The 21,448-nt window shown below is 41.6% G+C and overlaps 2 protein-coding genes across 2 annotated transcripts in view; both read left to right on the forward strand.

Moving 5' to 3' along the window:
- c45h6orf89 (chromosome 45 C6orf89 homolog) overlaps nt 1–21,448 on the forward strand; it is a 53,421-nt gene that overhangs the window by 11,477 nt on the left and 20,496 nt on the right. Inside the window, exon 2 of the mRNA XM_072563542.1 lies at nt 5,386–5,554. Coding sequence (XP_072419643.1) covers nt 5,386–5,554 — 169 coding nt within the window. The remainder of the gene's footprint in view (nt 1–5,385; nt 5,555–21,448) is intronic.
- On the forward strand, nt 618–1,253 carry LOC140467056 (heat shock cognate 71 kDa protein-like; the record flags this gene model as incomplete). The annotated part of the gene is made up of 1 exon (XM_072563118.1): nt 618–1,253. A coding segment is annotated over one exon (636 nt), but the record flags the coding sequence as incomplete, so codon positions are not given.

Genomic DNA, 21,448 nt, shown 5'->3' on the forward strand with positions numbered 1-21,448 from the left:
ACGACCATTCTTTGACGGTCTTGCTCTTTTCCCAACCCCCGATCAGTGTTCTGTACCCTGGTCTCCTTGACTCTGTCAACCTGCTCTCTGAGCAACACGGAAGATGGGTCCCACCTTCCAGTTTTGCTAATACATACCCAGCGCTCATTTATAGGGCATCCACGGATTTTGCCACCGTATCCCTTATTATACACCTGATAATAGGGTCTTCCACCCTCCCAACATTCATGGCGTGCACTCACATCGTAACACCAATCGTCCACATAGGAATGGGACACAATGTTCCCGAGTAGATTCAAATCCCAAGTCTTACTATAGTTCGACATTTGTCACATCTCCCCTCACCCTCCCCCACATACAGGAGTAAATTGATCAATATCCCCACCAATACAGTCCAAGTAGAGTTCATTATTGCTGTCTTTTCAGTTTTACCACCAACGGCTTGTCCCCTTGCTCGCATGTCCAAGTGCTCTCTCCTTCTGGTGGAACAGGTCCCTTTATCCTCGATGCGTGGACCCACCCTTTCTCTTTCGTCCGAACAGCTGCTTCAGTTGTTAACAGCACTAGGAACGGTCCTTCCCACTGCGGCTGGAGCTTTTCGGCCTTCCAGGTCTTAACAAGTACCCAGTCTCCGGGCTCCACCTTATGCAAGAGGAAGTCGAGCGGCGGAGTGTGAGCCAGGAGACCTTTCCTCCGGAGTTCTCTTGGGCAAATTTGACCTCAGTGGGATCCCTCCTGCGCCACGTGGTGTACCACAGATTGAGGTCACCTTTGATATTGACGCAAATGGCATCTTGAATGTCTCTGCTGTGGACAAGAGCACTGGCAAAGAGAGCAAAATCACCATCACCAATAACAAGGGCAGGTTGAGTAAGGAGGAGATCGAGAGGATGGTGCAGGAAGCGGAGAGGTACAAAGGTCAGGATGATATGCAGCGTGAGAAAATTACAGCCAAGAATTCCCTGGAGTCGTACGCATTTAACATGAAGAGTTCAGTGGAGGAAGAGAAAACGAAAGGCAAGATCAGTGAGGAAGATAAGAACAAAGTCATCGAAAAGTGTAACCAGGCCATCTCCTGGCTGGAGGCAAACCAAACAGCAGAGAAGGAGGACTTTGAGCAGCAGTTGAAAGATTTGAAAAAAAAAAAAAAAAATATGCAAGCCCATCATTGCCAAACTTTACCAGGGAGGTATGCCCGAAGGGCCATTCTCAGAACAAGTCAGAAAGGACCCTTCTGGTGGACCAACAATTGAAGAGGTTGATTGAAACTTTAACTCTCTTCAAAGTAATATCATTTTCAGTTGGTCTCTCTTCTCCACCATTCCATCCCCCCACCTCCCTGAAATTGCAACAGTCCTTTAGAATTTCTCGGGGCTTCTGTAAACCCAGTTGATTTGGACATTTGCACAGTTAGGTAAATGATGGCCTACATTTCTGAAGTTTGGGTGTTTGAATGGTAGCAATTAAACGTGTCAATGGTGAATTTTTCTGCAAACTGTTTCCTGTATGTTTTATACATTGAGTAGTTTACACCCTTTTAGCTGCTAATGGAGTTCTTTCTCAGTTTTCTGCACACTACAAGAATGCACCGTATGATTCAGAAATTCAGTCAGTTGTCACTAATCCTGAGAAGTTATTGTTTAGACAGGTTATACTTACAGTTAAGCAAGCCAGCTATTCTTTCTGTCATGTAGTTGGAACAGTGTTCCCTTATAATAAATAGTATACAACAGAGATTCTATTTTCATACAGACCACAAGAAGGTGGTGTTATAACAATTGGCAGCCTTTGCAGACTTAATTTGTATGCAATTATTGGGGAAAGTAATCACAATTAAATATCTTTGGTGGAAAATGCATAACATCCGAGCAGTGGCTATCAATAATACAATTTCTCTCCGTGCACAACCAATTTTCAGATGATGTCCTTTGTGTTCTCCAAAAGCTTGTTTAACCATTTGAATCATTAAGTGGATAGGACCAATTTTCATGCATTGTGTGTCTGTTGCTGTCATAAATGTTTTTTTGTTTGCAGCAAAATTTAAGTTTTTTTTGATACCTTCCAGACATTGATTCTCTCACAATCTTTTCCATTTTTATGACTTTTCTTTCAACTCTGTCTGTTTTTTTTTCCCTTGGTTAATCATTCTTTGATATTCCCTTCCTGGAATCGTTTTTCCTCACTGAGGAAACTGGGAGTCATGAACTATTTTCATAAAAGTGTGCAGTTGTTCATTAGTTGTCTTTTCTATTAAACTTCTTTCTGAGTCCACTCCAGTTAACTCTGCACAATGCCTACCTTCTTCGAGTTTATAGCACAGTTGTTTTCAACCCAAGTTTCTTACTCTTAACATGAATACTAACTTCTATCATATTATGGTCACTGTAACCTTTAGAGTTTATTTTTACTTTGTGATCATGTATTAAACCTTCCTCAGTATATATTATCAGACGCAAAATAGCTTGATTCCCATTTGGATGTAGAACATATGATTCTAGAAAAGTGTCCTTCTGACTTCCTTAGGCAACTTGATTTTCCCAATCTACATGAAAATTAAAATCACCAGTGATAAATATACTGCCTGTTTTTTTACACACCTTATTTTCTCCCTGAACTATTCTGTCCCAAAGAAAGCTACTGTTGATGGGTCTGTGGACAACTCCCAGCAGCATCTTTACCCATTATTTTTATAAGCTCCCACTTATATGGATTTTACAACATATGTTTCCAAGATCATTTCCTGCTACTTATACTTATTCTATCTACAAATAACAAAACATACCCCAGCCCATCCCTTAATCGCCTTAGATCCCTTATTTCCCATTTCCGAGGACTTCGTATTTCTCCCGTGATAATCTATCACAATGTAGCCAATTCCCGGACCTTCAGTCCCGTGATCGCCCAGGTTCCTTTGCAGGCACCCCCGGTCTTTGGATTCCTGTGTCCTACGTCTCTGTGACACAGATCACAGGCACCCCGTAGGTACACGTTCCTCCGCAAACACGGTCTCTGCAAAATCCCTCACAGGCCAGCCCCGGTCTCTAGATACCTGAGTCCTACGTCTCTGTAGAAAAATCCACAGGCACCCCGTAGGTCCCCAGGCGTCCGGAAACACGGTCCCCGCAAGTTTTTCTTACCTGGGTTCGGTGCACCGAAATTACTCGATCGTTAACCGTCCCCACTGCCTCGGTTACACCCCTCCTTTGTTTTCCTGAGCCTCCCGGATATCACTCGCTCAAGCCGCGCGGGGCGACAAGCAAGGAATCAGGGACTGCTGAAATCAGCAGGGTGCACCTTCTCCGATGTCCTTCCTCAGCTCCCCCCGCGGCCGGAGTGTTGATCCCGGACGACGAGCCCCCAAGTTGCTAGAAACGAAAATCGCTTCTTAATAATCGCTCTAGACAAATTCAGGAAAACAAAGTTTTATTAGCAAGTCTGCAGAGTCGGGCACCCTTCTGAGTAAAAGGCGCGCTGAGGCTTACAAAGTTTCTCATTATATACAGTACAAATCCCTCCCCTCCTTGGCTCTAACAAGCCATGAGGTTCACATTCTTAAAAACATCATTATTCTTCGATTTACACCCTTATCACAAAGTCTGCAACAAATGCCTCCAGACCCTCCCCTCCCTGGCTCTAACGAGCCATGAGGTTCACATTCTTAAAAACATCATTATTCTTTGATTTGCACCCTTATCACAAAGTCTTCAGAGTCTCCAAAGTTGTTTCTCTCACCCTGCAGTATTATCAGTCAAGGACTCATCCTTCCCTGCCTGTGTTAATGGTTTCATCAATCAAGGGCCTGTTTGTTTTTACTCTGCTCACAAATTGTCAGCATTCTGCACAATTTAAACTATTCTACTTTTGAGTATACAAAATGTTTTAGAAAAGAAACAAAAGTTTTGTCTTTTATTATAGATCAGTCTGTGGTCCAGGCACATCTTAAAGTTTAAACCGAAATTACCTCTCACAGTTCCAAAACAATGCAACAGCATAAAAAACAGTAATTGCTGCTCCTGGAATTCGAGGAAATCACCTCCAGCACCTAAAATACCTCAAAATAAAGAAGCAGCTCTGACAGCCAGAAATTTTTCCCGACCTCCATCTTGGATGGTAAGGTCCTAGGGAGTGTTGCTGAACAGAGAGACCTTGGAGTGCAGGTTCATAGCTTCTTGAAAGTGGGGTAGCAGGTAGATAGATAGGATAGTGAAGAAGGTGTTTGGTATGCTTTCCTTTATTGGTCAGAGTATTGAGTACAGGAGTTGGGAGGTCATGTTGCGGCTGTACAGGACATTGGTTAGGCCACTGTTGGAATAGTGTGTGCAATTCTGGTCTCCTTCCTATTGGAAAGATATTGTGAAACTTGAAAGGGTTGAGAAAAGATTTACAAGGATGTTATCAGGGATGGAGGATTTGAGCTATAGGGAGAGGCTGAACAGGAGTCTGAGCCTGAGGGGTGTCCTTATAGAGGTTTACAAAATTATGAGGGGCATGAATAGGATAAATAGACAAAGTCCTTTCCCTAGGGTCGAGGAGTCCAGAACTAGAGGGCACTGGTTTAGGGTGAGAGGGGAAAGATATAAAAGAGACCTAAGGGGCAACTTTTTCACAGAGAGGGTGGTACATGTATGGAATGAGCTGCCAGAAGATGTGGTGGAGGCTGGTATAATTGCAACATTTAAGAGGCATTTGGATGGGTATATGAATAGGAAGGGTTTGGAGGGACATGGGCTGGGTGCTGGCATGTGGGACTAGCTTGGGTTGGGATATCTGGTCGGCATGGACGGGTTGGACCGAAGGGTCTGTTTCCATGCTGTACATCTCTAAGACTATGAGAAAGAAAACGGAATTATCTCTGGAACTATACAGGAGTGTTTTTTTTAGATTTATGTGTTTGTGTTTTATATCATGTTTCAAATCCTTAAATGTGTTACCTGTGAATAGTTTTTTTTGTGAAGTTGTAATAAAGTTGTTTTATTGTTGAACTCAAAACTGCAGCATTGCATGTTCGTATTTCAGTGAGAAATAACCTTGTTAGAACCTTTTGTTTTTGTTTTTTTCAAGACCTATTTTGGTCTGGGATCTGACTTCTCCAGGAATAACATCATCTGATATCATAATATTGTTAAGTATGTTGCAGTGCATCTCTCAACATTCAATATTTGTGGTCCTAATAACTTAGCAATTTTAAGACTGCCCGTGTTTATGAATATTCAAGATGCAGTTGATAGACATTGATTAAAATACTGTGACTAATCATATCGAAAGGTTTCATATTCATAAGATGATTTGCTTGCGAGCAAGTTGTTAATTTGCGCAAGTTAACAAATTTTCCATCATTTCGATCTTGTGGAGTTAAGTTATCTGCCTTGTTTATTCCTCCAATAGGTTGTGGTGGCCCTGGGGCTCCTTATAACAGCAGTCTATTCCTTCATCATCCCCTATGGCAGATCTCATTGCCAGAGTGCAGTCACAGAAGACCAGAGCTGGAGGAGTCCAATAATTAGTCATATCCGTCTTTTTTGTCTACCAATTGCCAAAAAATACAATCTGGAAGGTAAGATAATTGTAATTTTGTAATGATTCCAGTGAGTTAATGAATTTGTGTGGACATAGAGTAAGGTTAAACTTAAATTGGTAAGGACTTTATAATTGTGCCACAACAGTAGTGAAACAAATTTGTACTTGCCTCAGCACCTTGCAGATCTCTACATGGGAGATACACTGTGCAAGTGTAGAAAAACATTACGCTTAATTGATCTCACAATATTGACAGCAGTATACTTCCCAAATTTCAGTTAAACAGGAGAAGAATAAAGAACACAAAGCACTAGAATTGTTTCAAGTTTGAGTAGATTTGTAAAAATTCAAAGCAAACTCGATAATTTCCTGCCCCCACATTTAAGTAATACGTTTAACTTAACCAGGTAGGTGATTGGTGCTTGTGACAGATTAAAAGAACAAAAAAACTTGATAGAAGCCGGCTGAAACCCATTGATTTAAGAGTTTAATTTGAGTGCCTTTGATGGTATAGGAAATGCCCAACACACCTACAGGTTAGCTATTAACATGAACTGAAAGGTGATAAGTGTATATTTAGCCCTGCAGTACGAACATTTGATTCTTTGGTCAGTGTATATATTTGGCAAGCTTCTTGGAACTTGCCTGGCTTAACAAGGCAAAAAGTACAGAGGAGATCAATGGTGTAATTGATCGGTTGGAAAGCCTATAAATACTGTGATATGACAGTTGATGTTTCACCCAAGTGTCAAAGCCTTTTGCTGTCTCCACTTATTTTACTACCTTGGAAATACCTTTAAATTTGTTGCTTCTGACTAGGACGTTCCTTCTGTTTGCCTTCTCGACAGCCGTGGACCTTGATGAGGAACAAAAAAGAAAGAATAGAAAGCAGCTTTCTTCTGCTCTAAAGCTGGTTCAGGCTTCAACATTCAAACAACCTGTTTTTACTAACTGCTGAATTTGCAGACAGCTGTGAGAAATGAGACAAAAGCCAAGTGGTGTTGGAGGTAAATACGTTAGTGTGGATGGAGAATTTACTAACCAATAGACAGATTTGAGATAAGGGAGGTATAGGATGGCAAATTGTAACTAGTGGAGTTCCACAGAAATCAGCCCTGGAGCCAAAATTATTTCCAATATATTAATGACTTGAATGAGGCAAGTGAATGTACTGCAGCCAAATTTGCAGATGATGCAAAAATAAATGGGAAGGCAAGTGCTGAGACAAAAAAAAAGCTTGCAGAAGGTTTGGACAGGTTAAAGGTGTGGGCAGAAACTTGGCAGATGGAATATAATGTGAGAAAATGAGGTTATGCAGAAAGAATAGAGGAGGCTGAATATTATTTGAATCAAAGATTACAGAAAGCTACATCCAAGGACTTTTGGTGGTGGGTGGGAGAGTCCTGCGTAAATCACAAAAAACCAGCATCTATGTTCTTCAGGCAATAGGAAACGCAAATGGAATGTGGCCCTTCATTGCAAAAGGAATAGGGTATAAAAAATAGGGAAGCCTTGTGAAAACTGTATAAGGCATTGATAAGTTTTAATCCCCTTACCTGAGGAAAGATATATACTGGCATTGAAGGCAATCCAGAGAAGAAGCACTAGATTGATCTGTTTGGTTTTGAGGAAAAATTGAGTACATTTGACCTGTACTCATTAGAGTTTAGAAGAATGTTAGGCAATTTTATTGAAGAATAGAAGATTCCTGAGGGACTTGACAGGGTAGATATGAAAGATTTTTTTTTGTAGGAGAGTCTCGGACCACAGAACATGATCTTACAGTAAAGTGTTGCCCATTAAGAGCAGATTAAGAGGAATTTATTCACTGAGGATATAGAATTCTTTACTGCAGTGGACTTGACTGGATTGTCCAGTGCATTCAAGGCCAGATAGATACATTTTTAATTATTAAGGGAATCATGGTATTATGGGTGAATGGAAGGAAAGTGGAATTGAGGATTGCCTGATAAGCCATGATCTTATTGAATGGTAGAGCAGAGTCAGTGGGCTGAATGGCCGATTTGCACTTCTACATCTTCAGCTTAGATTGCTGCCAATGTTCCCTCTAAGCCATTCAGTGGCACAGCTGCTCAGAGGTCCATCCGATATTCCGTGCTATCCAACAACATGCCAGTGCATTGACTTCTTGTTTTGGGAGTCAGAGTCATACAGCATGGAAACAAACCGTTCGGACCAACCATTCCATGCCAAAAATAATCCCAAACTAGACTAGTCCCATTTGCCTGCACCTGGCCCATATCCCACCAAACCTTTCCTATTCATTTACTTATTAAGGTGTCTTTTAAACATTGTAACTGTGCCCCCAAAACGTAATTCCTCAGGAAGTTCATTCCACACAAGGACCACCCTCTGCAGAAAATTTTACCCCTCATGTCTTTTTTAAAAATCTCACTTCTCTCACCTTAAAAATGTGCCTCCTACTCTTGGAAATTCCCCATTCTAGCAAAAAGACACCAGCGTTAATCCTATCTATACCCCTTATGATTTTATAAACCTCTGAGGTCAACCTTCTATGTTCAAGTGAAAAAGTCCCATCCTATCCAGCCTTTCTTTATAACTCATACCTTCCATACCTGTTAAATCTCTTCTGGACTATCTCTCGAGCTGAATAATATTCTTCCTATAACACCAGTGCACACATGGACTTGGAGGGCAATACTGAAAAAAGATCATTTAATGGGAGTATTGGTTGCTCCCTACTTTCATATGTATAGAATGTAGGGAAATAGATGTGACATCTTGAAAAATATCTATATTACAGAGGAGGAAGTACTAGATGTCTTGAAACACATAGTGAATTAATCCCCAGGACCTGTTCAGGTGTGTTCCAGAACTCTGTGGGAAGCTAGGGAAGTGATTGCTGGGCCTCTAACTGAGATATGTGTATCATTGATAGTCACAGGTGAGGTGCCGGAAGACTGGAGGTTGGCAAACGTGGTGTCGCTGTTTTAAGAAAGGTGGTAAGGACAAGCCAGGAACTACAGACCAGTGAGCCTGACTTGCCAGTAGTGGGCAAGTTTTTGGAGGGAATCCTGCGGGACAGGATGTGCATGTATTTGATTAGATTAGATTACTTACAGTGTGGAAACAGGCCCTTCAGCCCAACAAGTCCACACCGCCCCGCCGAAGCGTAACCCACCCATACCCCGACATCTACATCTACCCCTTACCTAACACTACGGGAATCAGTTCTTGGAAAGACAAGAACTGATTAGGGATACTCAACATGGCTTGGTGCATGGGAAGTCATCTCTCAAACTTGATTGAGTTTTTTTTTAACAAGTAACAAAGAAGATTGAGGGCAGAGTGGTAGATGTGATCTTTATGGACTTCAGTAAGGCATGACAAGGTTCCCTATGGGAGACTGGTTAGCAAGGTTAGATCTCATGGAATACAGGGAGAACTAGGCATTTGGATACAGAACTGGCTCAAAGGTAGAAGATAGAGGATGGTGGTAGAGGGTTGCTTTTCAGACTGGAGACCTGTGACCAATGGAGTGCCACAAGTATTGGTGCTGGGTCCACTACTGTTCGTCATTTATATAAATGATTTGGATGTGAGCATCAGAAGTACAGTTCATAAGTTTGCAAATGACACCAAAATTGGAGGTGTAGTGGACAGCAAAGGAGGTTACCTCCGGTTATAACAGGATATTGATCAAATGGGTCAGAGGGCTGAGAAGTGGCAGGTGGAGTTTAATTCAGATAAATGCGAGGTGCTGCATTTTGGGAAAGCAAATCTTAACTGGACGTATGCACTTAATGGTAAGGTGCTAGGGAGTGTTGCTGAACAAAGAGACCTTGGAGTGCTCATTGTTCTTAGCTCATTGAAAGTGGAGTTGCAGGTAGATAGGATAGTGAAGAAGGCATGAGGTATGCTTTCCTTTATTGGTCAGAGTATTGAGTACAGGAGTTGGGAGGTCATGTTGCAGCTGTAAGGGCCTTCGTTAGGCCACTGTTAGAATATTGCATGCAATTCTGGTCTCCTTCCTATCGGAAAGACGTTGTGAAACTTGAAAGGGTTCAGAAAAGATTTACAAGGATGTTGCCAGGGTTGGAGGATTTGAGCTATAGGGAGAGGCTGAACAGGCTGGGGAGGTTTTCCCTGGAGCATCAGAGGCTGAGGGGTGACCTTATACAGGTTTACAAAATTATGAGGGGCATGGATAGGATAAATAGACAAAGTCTTTTCCCTGGAGTGGGGAGTCCAGAACTAGAGGGCATAGGTTTAGGGCGAGAGGGGAAAGATATAAAAGAGACTTAAGGGGCAACTTTTTCACATGGGGTGGTATGGGTATGGAATGAGCTGCCAAAGGAAGTGGTGGAGGCTGGTATAATTGCAACATTTAAAAGGCATTTAGGTTGGTATATGACTAGGAAGGGTTTGAAGGCATCTGAGCCAAGTGCTGGCAGGTGGGACTACGATTGGGTTGGGGTATCTGGTCGGCAAGGATGAGTTGAACTGAAGGGTCTGTTTCCGTGCTGTACATCTCTATGATTCCATGTCTCAGATTAGGTTCCTGCTATTTCAGCTGCCAAACATAATCCTGTAGACTGAGCTCAACTTTAGAACTGAGCAAACAGTATATCCTTTTTGATTTAATTATTCTTTAAATATGAAGATATTTCTCAAAGGCCCAAGATGGTTGTTGATGAATATGACTTCTATCTTCCTAGCTGCTAATTTGGTGGAGTAGGGGGCTTTCTGTTGTTTTATTCGATAACTTAAAGCATCAGTGCCAGTGCATTTAACTTGTGACTTATCAAAATCATTATTGTATGAGATTAACTATCTGCTTTTGAGGGAATACAACCAGCTGCTTTTATGGTGTGGTTTAGTGCTTTTGTATCTGAGCTTATCCTACTAGTGATGATCTAATACAAGTTTCTGTTTTTATGATATCTGCAGACAAATATTTCTACCACAAGCATAGCCAGTCTGATATAAATTCCTTTTTAATGCCATGTTTTGGCTTTTGAAATTCAATCCTCATCTGTAAATAATGCAATATTATTGCACTTGACTAGATTACTCTTCCATGTGATAGTTTCCGAGATTTGACTGTGTCATCTCGACTTCCACTCTCTCAATAGTTGCAACAGATTACAAGCAATTAAGTTACAACAAACTTTTTTCAAATTGAACAGCACAAAGCTAGAGTTGAATGTAGGAAAGTACTTTTTTAAAATTTTAAACCATGGTTAACCAATCAAACCACTTAATACTTTCTTCCGAATCCTTTTAATGTTATTAATGTCACCATTGAAAAATATATGGTTCCAAATAACTTTCAAGTACAAAATTTTACACATTTTATGCCTTCACATAATTATATTTTGTATCTTTTCAATATTTGAACATTCTCATCAAGTTCTTGGATCTGTAGTATTACAGTTGGAAGTTTGACTCTCAAATTGTCATGAACTTCTGTGTACTTTTCTGTTTCTCATATTGAGAATACATGGCCATTACTTATGTCTCATCCTGATTTTTGTTTTTGGTTAAGACCATAAGACATAGGAGTGGAAGTAAGGCCATTCGGCCCATCGAGGCCACTTCGCCATTCAATCATGGCTGATGGGCATTTCGACTCCACTTACCCGCATTCTCCCCGTAGCCCTTAATTCCTTGAGACAACAAGAATCTATCAATCTCTGCCTTGAAGACATTTAGCGTCCCGGCCTCCACTGCACTCTGCGGCAATGAATTCCACAGACCCACCACTCTCTGGCTGAAGAAATGTCTCCGCATTTCTCTTCTGAATTTACCCCCTCTAATTCTAAGGCTGTGTCCACGGGTCCTAGTCTCCTCACCTAACGGAAACAATTTCCTAGCGTCCACCCTTTCCAAGCCATGTATTATCTTGTACGTCTCTATTAAGTCTCCCCTTAATCTTCTGAACTCCAATGAATACAATCCCAGGATCCTCGGCCGTTCCTCATATGTTAGACCAACCATTCCAGGGATCATCCGTGTGAATCTCCTCTGGACACGTTCCAGTGCCAGTATGTCCTTCCTGAGGTGTGGGGACCAAAACTGGACACAGTACTCCAAATGGGGCCTAACCAGAGCTTTATAAAGTCTCAGTAGCACAACGGTGCTTTTATATTCCAACCCTCTTGAGATAAGTGACAACATCGCATTCGCTTTCTTAATCACGGACTCAACCTGCATGTTGACCTTTAGAGAATCCTCGACTAGCACTCCCAGATCCCTTTGTACTTTGGCTTTACGAATTTTCTCACCATTTAGAAAGTAGTCTGTGCTTTAAGACCTCGCATTTGTTCACGTTGAATTCCATCAGCCATTTCCTGGACCACTCTCCCAAACTGTCTAGATCCTTCTGCAGCCTCCCCACTTCCTCAGTACTACCTGTCTGTCCACCTAACTTCGTATCATCTGCAAACTTCGCTAGAATGCCCCCAGTCCCTTCATCCAGATCATTAATATATAATGCAAACAGCTGTGGCCCCAACACTGAACCCTGCGGGACGCTGCTCGTCACTAGCTGCCATTCCGAAAAAGAACCTTTTATCCCAACTCTCTGCCTTCTGTCAGACAGCCAATCCTCAATCCATCCTAGTAGCTCACCTCGAACACCATGGGCCCTCACCTTGCTCAGCAGCCTCCCGTGTGGCACTTTATCAGAGGCCTTTTGGAAGTCGAGATAGACCACATCCACTGGGTTTCCCTGGTCTAACCTACTTGTCACCTCTTCAAAGAACCCCAACAGGTTTCTCAGGCATGACCTCCCCTTACTAAATCCATGTTGACTTGTTCTAATCAGACTCTGCTCTTCTAAGAATTTAGAAACCTCATCCTTAATGATGGATTCTAGAATTTTACCAACAACCGAGGTTAGGCTAATTGGCCGAGTATTTTCCATCTTTTGTCTTGATCCTTCCTTGAACAAGGGGGTTACAACAGCGATCTTCCAATCATCCGGGACTTTCCCTGACTCCAGTGACTCTTGAAAGATCTGAACCAATGCCTCCGCTATTTCCTCAGCCACCTCTCTCAGAATTCTAGGATGTATCCCATTGGGGCCAGGAGATTTATCAATTTTAAGATTTTTTTAGCTTTTCTAGCACTATCTCTTTTGTAATGGCAATCATACTCAACTCAGCCTCCTGACTCCCTTTAATTGTTGGGATATTACTCCTGTCTTCCACTGTGAAAACTGACGCAAAGTACTTGTTAGGTTCTCCTACTATTTCCTTCTCTCCCATCACTAGGCTTCCAGCATCAGTTTGAAGTGGCCCAATGTTTACTTTTGTCTGTTGTTTGTTTCTTATGTATTGAAATAAACTTTTACTATCGTTTCTAATATTACTGGCTAGCCTACCTTCATATTTGATCCTCTCCTTTCTTATTACTCTCTTTGTTATCCTGTGTTTGTTTTTGTAGCCTTCCCAATCTTCTGATTTCCCACTGCTCTTGGCCACTTTATAGGATCTCTCTTTTTATTTAATACATTTCCTGACTTCCTTTGTCAGCCATGGCTGTCTACTCCCTCCCTGGATAATCTTTCTTTTCTTGGGGATGAACCTCTGTACAGTGTCCTCAATTATACCCACAAACTCCTGCCATTTTTGCTCTACTGTCTTCCCTTCTAGCCTCTGCTTCCAGTCTATTTTTGTCAGTTCCTCTCATGCCCTCATAATTACCTTTATTTAAATGTAACACCATTACATCCGATTTTGCCTTCTCTCTTTCAAACTGCAGACTGAACTCTACCATATTATGATTGCTGCTTCCTAAGGGTTCCCTTACTTTAAGATCTTTTATAAAGTCTGGTTCATTGCAAAGCACTAGGTCCAGAATAGCCTGCTCCCTTGTGGGGTCCATGACGAGCTGTTCCAAAAAGCCATCCTGTCAGCATTCCATGAATTCCCTTTCTTTGGATCCACTGGCAACATTATTTACCCAGTCCACCTGCATATTGAAGTTTCCCATGATCACTGTGACCTTGCCTTTCTGCCATGCCTTCTCTATTTCCCATTACATGTTGCGTCCCTGGTCTGTACACAACTCCAGTTATGATTTTTTTGCCTTTGTGGTTCCTCAATTCCACCCACACAGACTCCACATCATCTGACGCTATGTCATTCAGTGCCATAGATTTAATTTTGTTCTTAACGAACAAGGCAACCCCACCCCCTCTGCCGACCTCCCTGTCTTTTCGATAAGTTGAAAAGCCGTGGAGGTTTAACTGCCAGCCCTGACCCCCCTGTAACCAAGTCTCTGTGATGCCTACCACATCATAATCATTCACTATGATCTGTGCCATTAGTTCATCTGCTTTGTTATGAATGCTACGAGCATTCAGGTGAAGTGCCTTAATGCTAACTTTCTTATCATTAAAGATATTCGGGTAGCACGGTGGCACAGTGGTTAGCATTGCTGCCTCACAGCGCCAGAGACCTGGGTTCAATTCCTGCCTCAGGCGACTGACTGTGTGGAGTTTGCACATTCTCCCCGTGTCTGCGTGGGTTTCCTCCGGGTGCTCCGGTTTCCTCCCACAGTCACAAAGATGTGCAGGTCAGGTGAATTGGCCATGCTAAATTGTCCGTAGTGTTAGGTAAGGGTAAATGTAGGGTTATGGGTGGGTTGCACTTCGGTGGGTCGGTGTGGACTTGTTGGGCCGAAGGGCCTGTTTCCACACTGTAAAGTAATCTAATCTAATCTAATCTAATATTGGAAGTCATATGATGTCCTAAGTTATCCTTGCTTTTTTCTGCATTCCCAGTCTGCCTCAATTTTAAATCCGCCTGGACACATGCTATCCTGCTGCTTATCTTTCCATTTAACGCCACATACTCCCTGTTGCTTTCACTTTCCCTTCTCCCCCCACCCCCAAACTCAAGTTTAAAGTCCTACTGACCACCCTATTTATCCTCTTCACTAGAACATTGGTACCTGATCGGTTCAGGTGGAGACCGTCCCAACGGTACAGATCCCCCCTGTTCCAAAACTGATGCCAATGCCCCATGAAGTGGAATCCCTCTTTCCCACACCAATCCCTTAGCCACGTGTTTACTTGCCTAATTTTCTTGTCCCTATGCCAATTGGCACGTGGTTCGGGCAGTAATCCGGAGATTATGACCCTTGAGGACCTGTGCTTCAATTTCCTGCCTAGTGCTTCGTAATCCCCAAACAGCTCTCCACCCTAGTCTTGCCTATGTTGTTAGTACCAACGTGGACCACAACAACTGGATCCTCCTCCTCCCTCTCCAATATCCTTTCAAGCCGGTCGGAGATGTCCCGCACCCTGGCACCGGGCAGGCAACACACCATCCGAGACTCCCGATCCACCTTGCAAAGGATGCTATCTGTCCCCCTAATTATAGAATCCCCTATAACCACTACTTGTCTATTAACTCCCCCCTCTTGAATGGCCTTCTGCACCATGGTGCCTTGGTCAGTTGGCTCATCCTGTCCAGAGCCCTTTTCCTCATCCGAACAGGGAGCAAGAATCTCGTACCTGTTGGACAAGGTCAAGGGCTGAGGCTCCTCCACTCCTGAACTCAGGTTCCCCCTACCTGCCTCATTTACAGTCACACTCTGATAAGCCTGATCATTAGCTGAATGTGAATTACTTAATCTCCCAGGTGTGACTGCCTATTGAAACAAAGCGTCCAGGTAACTCTCCCCCTCCCGGATGTGCTGCAGTGTTTGAAGCTCAGATTCCAGATCATCAACTCTGATCCGGAGTTCTTCCAGCAACCAACACTTGCTGCAGATGTGGTCACTGCCATTCACAATGGGATCAGCCAGCTCCCACATCATACAGCTACAGCACATCACCTGCCCAGCCATCTCTGCTTAGTTAATTAATTACTTAGTTACTTTGTACAAGTTTGAGTTAGAATACTTTCTGATACCTCTCTGCTATAGTCTTTCCCTCAAAAAGAATTAATATATATATATAATATATATATATATACACACACAAAAACAAAGTAAATTTTTAACCAGTCACTGGTGAAGAAATAGAAAATCCTTACCTTAAAAAAAAACCAGTGTAGTTAAGGAGGTTAGAGGAGGAGGGTGGGTGGGAGATACTACAGGTGTAGAATCTCTGGTTTAGCCGCCTTCCTGATTTATATACTCACTGCTTTCCTTCCCGGCTGCCCCTCTGGTAGACGTCACTTCCCCTGCTGCTCCCGCTCTTTCTGTGAAGAGAGAGAATAAAAACACCGCTGCCCGCTACAGGTAAGTAATTTTAAAACAAACGGTCTTACCTTTGCTGTAGTCTTCCAGGTTCGTTTTTACTCAGCTGCTGCTCCCACTCAAATGCCTTACAGCCTTCAATTCTTATGAGACTGCTATCAATTGATATCATGTGTACATCCACTACAACAATGTACTCTTTTGACTTGAAGGAATACAGAAAAGACTGGAAATAATCAACAGATCTCTCAGGTTCTATGGAGTATCAAGTCTTTGATCTTTTAGTCCACTCCAAAACCAGAGCACTTGATCATAGCTGAAACAGTTGTACTATGGAAAGTTTTATCATTCACATAGAACATTAACCCAAGGCCCCTCTTTTCCTCTTATTTATTTTAACAATCCTTGGCTTTTTGAGGAGCATTCACCTCCCAATCAGCTGGCTAATATTCTTTTCACAGCCATCAATTTTTTAAAAATATTATTTGTCAGATTTTCTTATGAGCATTTAATTATTGTATTAATCTGTGGAACAACAATGCATGTATGTTTAAAGGAAATTGTTGGGAGGAATGCGATAAATTTGTTTTATAATGCTAACATGTAGATGAAATTTGCATGAAACAAAGAAGTATTTTAGCTGTATTTCATTTTGAAAGTGAATTCTGAGGCAGATATCTGCAAATAATATGCAAAGCATCTGTTTTGTTCAGGTTTAGCCTTGCTCTTGAGTTTTTTGTTTCCACCCTTAATTAACATAACAATCCACTTCAGGTATCCAAGAAAATTAAAAATCTGGTATGTCCCAATTGAAACAATGCGTCTCGCAGGAGTGATGCAGCAACATGCATCTAATTTCAGTAATTTTAGTTACTAGTGCAGCCATAGGTTGTCTCCTGTCTTCAAATTTGGAGCAATAATCTGTGGTGAATGATATGTTCTTGTGTTAAAGGGTGATTGTAGCATGGCAGTAGAAAAAGTCTATTTAGCATTATAAAAAAAATCTGACCTTCATGTTATAATGGAAATTAAAGCTAGACAGAAACTATATATAATACACCACTCCCTTTATGTGTTGCGTCAAAGCTTTCAAGACAATTGAAGTGACTTCAATCGTTTGACCTCTATAGTTTGGTATCTTCTGGTAGACTTATCTTTTCACTGTCTTCAAGCAGCCTGTTCTTTATACTTTGTTTTCATCATGATCTCTGTGGTTTGCAAGGGGTCTAATCTTTGCATCTCACTGAATGAAAATTGCAGGGCATATTGCAATTGAAACAGTCGTTGGAGTCCCATTAAGTAAATAACATATTATATGGAGATATTCTCTAGAGATCATGCATTGATCATTTTCTGCAAGACAATAGAGTACTTTAAAGGAAGCTAAGTTTGTACAAGTTTGAGTTAGAATACTTTCTGATACCTCTCTGCTATAGTCTTTCCCTCAAAAAGAATTTATATATATATATATATATATATATATACACACACACAAAAACAAAGTAAATTTCCTTTAATAGAGTGCTACTGAGACTTTATAAGGCCATGCTTAGGCCCCATTTGGAGTACTGTGTCCAGATTTGGTCCCCACACCTCAGGAAGGACATACAGGCACTGGAGCGTGTCCAGCGGAGATTCACACGGATGATCCCTGGAATGGTTGGTCTAACATATGAGGAACGGCCGAGGATCCTGGGATTGTATTCATTGGAGTTCAGAAGATTAAGGGGAGACTTAATAGAGACGTACAAGATAATACATGGCTTGGAAAGGGTGGACGCTAGGAAATTGTTTCCGTTAGGTGAGGAGACTAGGACCCGTGGACACAGCCTTAGAATTAGAGGGGGTAAATTCAGAAGAGAAATGCGGAGACATTTCTTCAGCCAGAGAGTGGTGGGCCTGTGGAATTCATTGCCGCAGAGTGCAGTGGAGGCCCGGACGCTAAATGTCTTCAAGGCAGAGATTGATAGATTCTTGTTGTCTCGAGGAATTAAGGGCTACGGGGAGAATGCAGTTAAGTGGAGTTGAAATGCCCGTCAGCCATGATTGAATGGCGGAGTGGACTCGATGGGCTGAATGGCCTTACTTCCACTCCTATGTCTTATGGTCTTAAGTGATCGGAGTTGAAATATGCAGACTTCTGTATGTAAATCTTCTCAATTTTCCCTTTGATTGTTCTAATTCTCTGAGGTGACGACTTTGATCTGTTTAGTGTTGAAAGAGATTACTTTTTCTTTTTATTGTTTTTTTGGGGGATGGAGAAGATCGAATCTGTTAGTGCTGATTACATGAAAACTGTTAAATTGTATTAAAGTTTTTGTTTTGTAGTGCTTATGCTGTCTCAAATCTGTATCCTAGGTTTCAAAAAGAGAAACTTGTAGTACAAAAGCAGAGGTTACAAGAAGCCTATTCAGATTGTTCATTGTGCTTGTTGAGTATTAGGCGCTTCATATTAGGAAGGATATCATAGTCCTAGAGAGGATGCAGTAAAGAGCAGGAATGAAAAGCGTTAAGTAGATTTAATAATGAAGAAACTTTGAAGAAATTGGGCTACATTTTATTAGAATAAAGTTGGAAAGGAGATATAATTGAGATATCAAAATTTAAAGATTTTAATAAAGTAGACCATCATATCAATATGATAGTATTTTAAAACAGTAATTAAACAGTGGTAGTCTCTTTATTTTTAAGTGGTGTATTGGGATGGCATGAAACAGTTGTAGATCACTGAATTCGATGCAACATCTATTAAACCTGCATATGGCATTGTAAACTTATCAATGTTTATTGTTAAAGTTGCAAAGTCCAAAGATGTGCAGGTCAGGTGAATTGCCATGCTAAATTGCCCATAGTGTTAAGTGCATTAGTCAGAGGGAAATGGGTCTGGGTGGGTTATTCTTCGGAGGGTCGGTGTGGACTTGTTGGGCCGAACGGCCTGTTTCCACACTGTAGGGAATGTAATCTAATCTTGCACATCGTCAGCATAAACCATTGGCGCCCAAAGTAATAGCCTCTGCTGTATGTAAACAGTTTGGATAAGCATTTATTGCCATACCAAAGCCATTTGGTGAGTTGTGAAGCAGTAATTTAGCTCTAATGATCCTAACTAGTTGTGAGGGCAGTTTGACTTTTACATATTACAGTGGCTGGAGAATTTCAGTTTTGAAGAGAGATTGGACAGACTGGGGTTATTTTCCAAAAAGCTGCAGGAGTTTGAGAGGGAATGAAATTGAGCATTGGTAAGATTGACAGGAAAACACTCCTTCCCATGATGGAGGGATCATTGACCCGGGGCACAGATTTCAGCTAAGGGACAGCAGGAGATGTGAGGAAAAACATTTTCACCAGATGGTAGTAAGAATTGGAACTCACCACCTGTAAGAATGGTAGAAACAGAAACCCAAAGACATAAAAGGCTATTGGCCAAGTGTTGGAACATGGCATTAGAATAGTTAGGTTGTTTCTGACTAGCACAGACAAAATGGGCTGAAAAGCCTTTTTTTTTGCTGTAGATTGCTATGGCTCTATGATAGAGCCTTGGAGGTATACCAGACGGAAATGGATCCTTCAGTCCAACTCATCCATGCCAACCTGATATCCTAAGCTAATCTAGTCCCATTTGCCAGCACTTGCACCATATCCCTCTAAACCCTTCCTGTTCAAATAGTCATCCAGATGTCTTTTAAATGTTGTAATTTTACCAGCCTCCTTCATTTCCCTTGGCAGTACATTCCATACACTCATCACCCTCTGTGTGAAAATGTTGCCCCTTTTAAATTTTTCCCCCTCACCCTAAACCTGTGCCCTCTAGTTCTGGACTCCCCTCATAATTTCATTAAAATGATTAGTACCTCAGTATCTTCTCCAGGTAGCATTCATTGTTGTCCCATGCTCAATACCATGGGCTGGGTTTTTGAAGGAACAGCATTCTCCTGCAGATTACCACTCTGCCCATTCTTCTTCACGAAACAAGAGTGCTCCACGTTTGGGAGGAGATTCCGATCAGGACCCCTTCAGATTAGTGGAGCCATACTTCCAGTGCCTACTGTCAGGGGAAGCCAACCATTCCCCTTTTTAACAGCAGTTAGCTGCAGTACTTTGAACTTTAAAAGTCTAAAATCTCAGAGCCATTTTGATAGCTGCTGTCCGAGGATAAGTACGTATGGGAAACAGTGAAAGATAGAAAATAGGCACAGGCATAGGCAATTCAGCCCCTTGAGCCTGCTCTGCCATTCAGTATGGTCATGGCTGATCAATTGACTCTGTACCCTCTTCCCACTTTCTCCCTATACCCTTTGATCCCTTTAGCCCTTAAAAAAAAGTAGTCCTCCTTAAAAACACTTAATTTCCATCAACCACAATCTGGAGCAGAGAACTCCATAAGCTCACCACTCTCTGCGTGAATAAATTCTTCTTCATCTTGTCCTAAATAACTTATCCTGTATTCTTAGAATGTGACCCCTAGTTCAGTGAGCATGAAGTTAGGGTGCTGGCTGAGTAGGATGCCAGATAAATGATGCAGTGTTTAGGGTAGGTTGGTTTGGGTGTGCGAAGGGGTTTGTATCAGCTGTGGGGGTGTCAGGCTGCCAGGTCAGGGTCTGGGCGATAGAAGGGTTCTGGGAGTGATGTAGTTGGGATGAGCGAGGTCTGGGGTTTGTTGAATTGTTACTCAGGATTTAGACTATGTGCTTACTAGTATCACTTTGTCTAAGTAAGCATTTATTTCATTGCAACCTGCCAAATTCTCTGATTTAAATTGAGACACTTGGAGGATTCCAGGAGCAAAGAAATTGCCTAGTGGAACCTTCAATTTCCTGGGCAGTTTTGGAATCTGGTACAATAGGGATTCTTCAGGTCCCCAGATGTATCTCCTGTCTACACTGGAAAAACTATCATCTACCCATTAGAAAATCCAAGCAAATGTTGTTTTGTTTTTACTGTTGAATTTTTCACCGGGCATAAATTGAAACATGTTGCAAGAGGAGACTGTGCATCCACCTCAAGACAGCTCGTGGTCTGCAAACTAGGGGAATAGCAATACCATTAATTTCTGCTTTTGTATTTTACAATCTCTCTATATCAAACGAGAATTCCCTGTGTCCTACAATGGCACAACTACTTTGTAGCTTGTTTGCTGAACTAACATTCATTTTGTTTATTCCACTCCCACCATTGTAGCACAGTAAAAACAAGGGCTGCAGATGCTAGAAGCCAGATTCTGGATTAGAGTGGTGCTGGAAAAGCACAGCAATTCAGGTAGCATGGTGCCCAACTCATTCCTTGTCTCCTTACTCTCCTTTCTTCCAGTCATCTGTCCACAGTGAAAATCAGTTTTTACAAAGGACAACAATTGAAAAAATTGTCTCAAATTTTAGCAATTTTCTTCATTTTGACAACTTATCAAGAAAAGTAATTTTTTAGTATAACTGTAAAATTATCTCTTGTATCCTCTAGGTAATTAATTTGTTTCCAGTCTTTAAAAACAAAAGTGTATTTCAAAGTGACACTTGATCTTTTTAGCAGAACATTCATCTGGCAGGACTCACCAGGCTGAAATATTGGTTAAAAATTGTGTCAACAGGCAAGAATTTAATATGGAGCCAGTTCTTGCTGTACTAACCAGAAATTATGTCCCATAGGAGACTTGGTTTTATTGCCACACATGAGGCAAATGAAAGGGTGTTGTCTATTTTCATTGCTAATGTTTAACATTTGTCTTTTTTAATAGAAACTT

Source organism: Chiloscyllium punctatum, chromosome 45 (genome assembly GCF_047496795.1).
Source record: "Chiloscyllium punctatum isolate Juve2018m chromosome 45, sChiPun1.3, whole genome shotgun sequence".
NCBI lineage: Eukaryota > Metazoa > Chordata > Chondrichthyes > Orectolobiformes > Hemiscylliidae > Chiloscyllium > Chiloscyllium punctatum.